Consider the following 6,755-nt stretch of genomic DNA (forward strand, 5'->3'; position numbering starts at 1 on the left):
CCCCTCGGCCGGCTCCTGCGCGTCCTAGAGCGTCACGGCGCGGGCGCACCGACCCGTCGACAGTTGGCACCGGAGGCGCTGTCACGTCGGCTGCTCCGCTCTCCCGCCGGCAGCCTCGGGCGCCCAGAGCCAACAGTCCAGGCGGCGGCCCGGCTCGGGGGACCTGGAGCGCGAGGGAGGGAGGCGATGAGGCGGGAGGAGGCGGCAGAGGCCGACTGGCCGGCGTTTGGGCAGCCCCTGGAGCGCCCCAGCCTCTCCCGCAGCCCGGAGCACGGAGCTCGGGTTCCTGCCCGGCCCGCGTCCCTGCGCGGCCACATGGCTCCGCTCCGCGCGCTGCTGTCTTGCTTGCTCCCCCTGCACTGTGCGCTCTGCGACGCCGCGGGCAGCCCGACCCCAGGTGCGTGCGGGTCAGAGGCGCAGGAGCGCGTGGGGCCCGGGGTGCCAGCAGGTCAGAGTGGTCGGACGATGCGGGTGGACCCTGGCAGCTTTGGAGCGGGTGGGAGGCGGTGCGCACACTGGGGCTGAGCTCTTTTCTTTCCCTTGTGCTACCGACGCTGTCGCGCGAGTTTTCTCCCTTTCTGGCACAAGATGTAGAGAGAGACCCCAGGCGAAGATTTGGGAACACAGAGCCTCTTCTTAGGTGCTGTTCATCTGTCTGTGTGTTTGTTTCTCTCTCTTCCACCCCGGTATGTTTTTCTCTTTCAGCGTCTTTTCTGTCTCCAACTTGTATGCATGTGTGCACGCGTGTGCGTACGTGTGTGCATGTGTCTGTCTGGCTGTCACACACGCGGAAGCAAGCTGACAGGTGGTTGCCCCAAACCCCAGCGAACATGGAACATTCACACTCCACAGAAACACGCTTACATCCCTCTTCCTAGCATCGTCACGCTCTGTGCATTCACCTTGCCACACACAGACCAGACATACTCCACCTTCACTCTGCAGCATGGGGTGCTCTCCTGGTGGCTCTGAGCATGGGGAGGTGGCTCCGGTCATTTCCAGGCAGGGTGGCTGCTTGTCTGTGAGCTCTGTTCAGGTACCAAAACAGATCCCTTTAGCTGAAGTCTTGGGGATTCCTTTGCTATAATGGGTAAACCAGAGGAGAGTTAGTACTCTTAACTGCCTTGGGCATGGGGGATTTTCAGGACACATCATTTTTTCAGGTTTTATCAGTGCTGTGAAAGAGGCTGGGGAGACAAGAGATAGAGCCTGGTGGAAATGAGGATTCCTCTCAAACTCACATCCATGAATCACCAGGCCTGGAAGCCAGGGAGCTGTCATTCCTGCCCGGCCTGGCCTGAGCTCAGGGAGAGCTGTGTGAGGACGGGGCTGCTGGCGTGCAGCCTGCAGCGTGGGGCCATGACCTCACACTTAATTCAGTCTGAGTGGGCAGGTCACCCCATGCATCTTTTTTTATTTTTGAAGATCTATATTTACCCAGCTTGGGGCCGGGCCATGTAGAAACTCGGCAGCCACTGCGCTGCTTAAAAAAGTTTACTTTCTAAACTTGGAAAAATATAGAACCTGTATTCCCTCCCTTCCTTCTCCAGCTCCTCCTTTCTCTTTGACACGTGCCCAGGATCCGCTGGGTTTCTAGGTGTGTTTGTTGTGCCAGCTGTGTTCTGGGAACATAGTGAGGAGGGCCTAACCCCAGGCTGGGTTGGTGACTTCAGCACATTGGGGACGTTTGGGTAGATCCTGCCTTCCCTCTCTTTATCCTGGGGGCTTCCGGAGAATTTTAGTCCTTTCTTCAGCAGTGCCCACAGTTGGAAGGCTTGTTGCTAGAGTGACAGAATTCTGTTTGGCATCATTTTCTTTTCTTCTGCTAAGTTTAAAAAGGACCTGGGAACTCCAGGGAACAATTATGTTTACCAAGTACTTGAACACTGTTCATCCGAGTGCAGAGATACAGGGGCTCGGGAAGCAATGGATAGGGAATGGGCGAACTTGGGCTAAGGGGTCCCTCCAAGTTGACACTCAGAGTTGTAGACCCCTCTCTGCCCCCATGGGATTTCGGCTAACCCTCACCTCTACACAGCCTGTACTGACATAACTTTGTTTTCCTCCAGCAGAAATACACTTCTCCAGAAAGTTCAGTGACTATGGTGTGACAGTGCCGTGCAGCACAGACTTTCAGGGACACTTCCTGTCCCATGTGGTATCTGGCCCAGCAGCAGCCTCTGCAGGGGGTGTGGCAGTGGACAGGCCACCTGCATCACCATCACACTCTGGTCATCTCCGGGTGGCTCGCAGTCCCCTTCACCCGGAAGGAGTGACCCCGCAGCCTGGCAGGGTGGGGCGCTCTACCCTCTACTTCAATGTTACTGTTTTTGGGGAGGAGCTGCACTTGCGCCTGCAGCCCAACCAGCGGCTGGTGGTACCTGGAGCATCAGTGGAGTGGCAGGAGGACTTTCGGGAACTCTTCCGACAGCCCTTGCAGCGAGAGTGTGTCTTCACTGGGGGTGTCACAGGCATGCCAGGGGCAGCTGTCGCCATCAGCAACTGTGATGGATTGGTAAGAAACCAGCCTTCCCTCAAGCTTCATTTTGCCCTCACCCCAGTCCCTGGCGACCTGAGTCAGGCTGACTTGGTTCCTCTTTGGGGTCCTGTGTTTGGAACTCCTGTGGGCACATCGTGGGGTCTGGGCCAAGTCAGGGGCTGTGCTGCTTTCCAGAGAGAACCTTGTATGCTCTGCTGGCCATCAGGTTCATGCTCTGTCAGGTGTGAAGTGATCAAGTTAGTATGGTGCCTTATCTTGTTCATCCCCTTACCATCTGCGGACACACTGGGACCACATCTCAGAGACCCTGGCAGGGATCTCTGAGCCCCGACACATGCAGAGGTGAGAAAGGTGGGCTCTGCTGGGGTTGAATCCTGGCTGTGCCACTCACTAGCCATGAGTCTTTGGACAAGTTTCTTATCCTCCCTGTGGTTCTTTGCCTTAGGTATGAAGCGAGGACTTATTTATTCTGCACACATTTACTGTGCATGTTCTCTATGCCCAGTACTGTTCAAGCTCTGGGGGCTATGGCAAGGCCTGAGGCAGACACGATCCTGGCCCTCCCTTATGGAGCTGACGGGCTGTGATGATCATATGACCTACTTCACTGGGCAGCATGGTTGGTGGTTGGCACCTGCCTGGCACATACAAGGCCCCGTTGGTGTTAGCCACTGTTATTTTTTTTTACTTTTACCTTCCCCACTGCCTCTGGCCCTGAATCCAGCCTGCTCCTTCTGATGCTCTGCTCTGCGAGTTCTCTTTCTTAGGACCTACTCCCTCCTCCATATATATATATATGTGCTTTATATGTAAAAAGACTAAATTTTTTGCCTTCCAAAGAACCAGTTTTGCCCCATTGGAGGTGATAAGGCCCTCACTAAGAGGCATGGTTTAGGCAGTGATTGGTTCTCAGAGTTGAGCATGCACTGGAATCGCCTGTAATGCAAGGGTTCTGTGGAGCAGACTTTGAGAAACCCAGGTTGTAAGGACAGCTGGAGAAAGCTAAGACCTTGTCCTGATGCCAGGGTGAGCCTTGGCTGCCAGCCCGCCCTGGCTCAGCATTTCCGTGCCGCAGGAGCCCTCAGTCGGCCTGCTGGCTAGCACTATGCTGTGGCTACAAGTTTTGGTTGAAAATCCAAGGTGATGTCTGGAATCACCCAGGGATTGAGTGTCTGTGCAGCTGGAGAGACAGAAGGCGCCGGTGCCAACCGGCTTGGCTGCACGACATGGTGAACTCCTTCTAAAGTCATCAGCCACGTAGACTGTCGGCTGTGCAGTGACAGGGTTGGGCCTCCCACTTCTTTGACTGCCTCCATAAATGTACACTGGGAACCTAAACATAGATGTCAGAACAGTCATTACTGTTAATAATTAATTGTCCATACCTTTTGCACCCTGAAAACCTCTTTGTCATTGAACTAACTCTGCAGCCTGTCAATAAGTGGTCACTGACTATTAGATGATGCAGGGGTCAGGGCAACAAAGGACTCTGACCCAGCACCCATGAAGCAAGGTCACATGGACGCAGAGTGCGGTATTCACAGTGACAAGCTACATTTTGGTTGAGGGTGCCGGGAGGCTGCTCAGTGGACCTGGGGCCTGGCATTACTCAGCTGATATTGCTGACTTTTGGTGGCCTCTGAGTAAATGTTCTCAGCAGTGTGACCTGGGCAAGTCACTCTCCATCTCTAGGCTTTACTCTTCTCATTTGCCCAAAGAGGGGCTGTATTTGATGCTGCCTGGTAGATGGAAATCAACTCTGTGTGACATTTGCAGAAGGAGATCAGGTCTCAGAGGCTGTCCCATGGATGGGCTTCTGGAGGCCTCTTCTGCAGTGGAACTGAGGTTTGCCTGGGTCCCCCTGCTGTTGGTGAGGGGTAGAAGTGGGCCTCACAGACTGAGGGTTGGGCTGGGTCCCTGTTTATACTAGGCCACTGCTTGTGCCTTTGACTGTCTCCAGAGGCCAGTTCCTAAGTCCAGCTCTGAGGGGCTTCCCTGTCTAGGTCCCTGTCTAGGCCACAGCCCAGCACAGAGGCCTCCCTAGGGCAGAGATTTCCTCACTTCCGGCCCATTCTAGAAAACTGCCCTGTGTCTCATGAGGGTGAGTGGCTGTTTACAGTGACCCAGCTGAGCCACCTTTGGACTTGACGGCTACAGTGCAGAATGTCTGATGATAAGATTTAACTCTGCATCTTCATTTCGTCTCTGGATTTTAACCTTGTCTTCTTCAGTATCTCAAATGCCAAAGTCATTCATTCCAAAAAAAATATGCGTGTGTGCGTGTGTGCGTGTGTGCGTGTGTGTGTGTGTGTGTGTGTGTGTGTGTGTGTATGTGTGTATACAGAGCACTGGCCATGAGCAAGGTCCACAGGGAAATGTAAGAAAATGAAAATGACACAAATAATAACAATAACAGGAACAAGTACTTACCATGGCACAGGCACAGCATGCATACTGTCACAGCACACATACCGTCGTCACGTGCATTCATTAACTTCACCCATTGTGTAGATGAGGAAACTGAGCCATGGGGAGGAGATCTGAAGATAATGCAGGTAGCTTCCAATAGCACAGGACTTTGTAGCTTGAAAAGCCCTTCAGTCTTGTGTGCTGTGTAGGCAAATATTGTTAGTACCCTGCTTTGTAGTCAGGTTCCTGCCCTCAAGAAACTTGGGTGTCAAGCAGGAGGGACCTCACAAATAGTTTTAACGTTACTTTGTTGGTTTTCCAGAACACAGTGGGCATGGTTACTCAGTAAATGGGAGCAATTACTATCTATGGTGTCATAAGATGATATTTGAACTAGGCCTTGAAGGATGAGTAGAAATTTGCTAGGGTCAAAGGGTGGGGCACACATTCTGGGCAGAGGGAGAGCTTGAGCAATCAAACTAGGGAGTACCATGCTGGACGAGGCCAGGGAGGGGGTCTAAGAAGATGTGCTGGGCGGGTGGGCCTTGGTCTGACTTTGAAGAAAGGGCAGGATGGGAGAGGGGTCCTGGGGCAGGGATGTGGGAGCCTATTACCTGAAAAGAATCTGGGCTGGGAATTGGAAGATATGCTGTTTGACCCTGGGTAAGCTGCCTTCATTCTCAGGGCCTGACTTGCCTCCTAGGTGTATCACAGAGGCTGAAATGGATGGCCTCAGCTCCTCTTTCAGCTCTGGCATTGGTGCTTTATGACATAAGACAGGGCTTGTTGGAGAAGTTTGAAGCCAGGCCCCTGTAAACCCATGTCGAATCCTCCCTCCCTGGTCAGTCCTGGGTCCTGCTCCATGCTAAGCCTGGGCTGGGCTGCAGATGCAGAGAGGAGAGACACCAGTCCTGAGGTTGGCCCTTGTGCCGAGCAAACCTGCCTGTTTTAAGATGGTCTGAACAAAACCCTGTCTGTGTGGACCCAGCCTTGCAGCCATTTGGCATATCTTAGCTGCTGTGGTGAGAAGCACCATCTCTAAACCTGTGGCTCAATCCTCATTTCCAGCGGGAACCTGCAATGGAGGCCATCACCCCCTTTCGATTCTCCTGCTGTCCATGTAGTCACTCACCTTTGGGCACCTGGGACAGACACTGGCAGGGTTCTTTGTATTGTGGTTAATTCATTCCTAGAACTAAGCATTGGGCCCTTTACCTCACTTCCCACTTGTTCTTCTGGAGGGCCTGGTGTGTCACAGCTTGAGGAGGGGGTCAGGAGGGACCCAGGGAACGAGGAAGCCAGGACCCCTGCCCTGGATGAATTTGTAGGCTAGTAGGCACCCACATGTAAAAGCTGACAAATTAAAACCCTGTATGAGGCAGCAGCAGAAGGACCCATTTATTTTGGTTAGGGCATCCAGGCAGGCTCCCTGGAGGAGGTGGCATTGGCTCAAGACTCTTCAAACATTATAAACAAGGAAGGAAATGCTGGGCCCCTGGCCTGCAGAGAGAACGACTGACTTAGGCAGGCTTGAGGATATTTGGAAGATGGCAATAAGGGATGTAGGGAAGCCTAGTCCTACCTGCAGTGTTTCTTCTGGGGTCAAGGGTAGTTGTTGGGCCCTAGGGTTCCAGACTGAGAATGTGCCCAGGCAGCAGCAGCAACTCGATGCAGCATTCTTCAGAGTCTTCCTCTGGAGCCCAGCTGGACATTGCAGCAGTCCTTCCAAACTTTGAGGGCCTATGGGCAGGGAGGACCTGGGTAGGAACCCTGGCTGGGGGCCAGGTGCAGAACAAACCCTCGACTAGCGATTGTGTCTCTGAATTGCTGGGAGGAACATGGAGGC

The 6,755-nt window shown here is 53.6% G+C and overlaps 1 protein-coding gene across 1 annotated transcript in view; it reads left to right on the forward strand.

The window, feature by feature from the left end:
• Positions 1-29: 29 nt before the first annotated feature.
• Positions 30-6,755, forward strand: part of ADAMTS14 (ADAM metallopeptidase with thrombospondin type 1 motif 14) — an 82,608-nt gene continuing 75,882 nt past the window's right edge. The window contains exons 1-2 of the mRNA XM_011372187.2: positions 30-397; positions 2,073-2,515. Of these exons, the coding sequence (XP_011370489.1) occupies positions 187-397; positions 2,073-2,515 (654 nt within the window). The 5' untranslated portion in view covers positions 30-186. The remainder of the gene's footprint in view (positions 398-2,072; positions 2,516-6,755) is intronic.

Source organism: Pteropus vampyrus, unplaced genomic scaffold (assembly GCF_000151845.1).
Source record: "Pteropus vampyrus isolate Shadow unplaced genomic scaffold, Pvam_2.0 Scaffold202, whole genome shotgun sequence".
In the NCBI taxonomy this organism is placed as follows: Eukaryota; Metazoa; Chordata; class Mammalia; order Chiroptera; family Pteropodidae; genus Pteropus; species Pteropus vampyrus.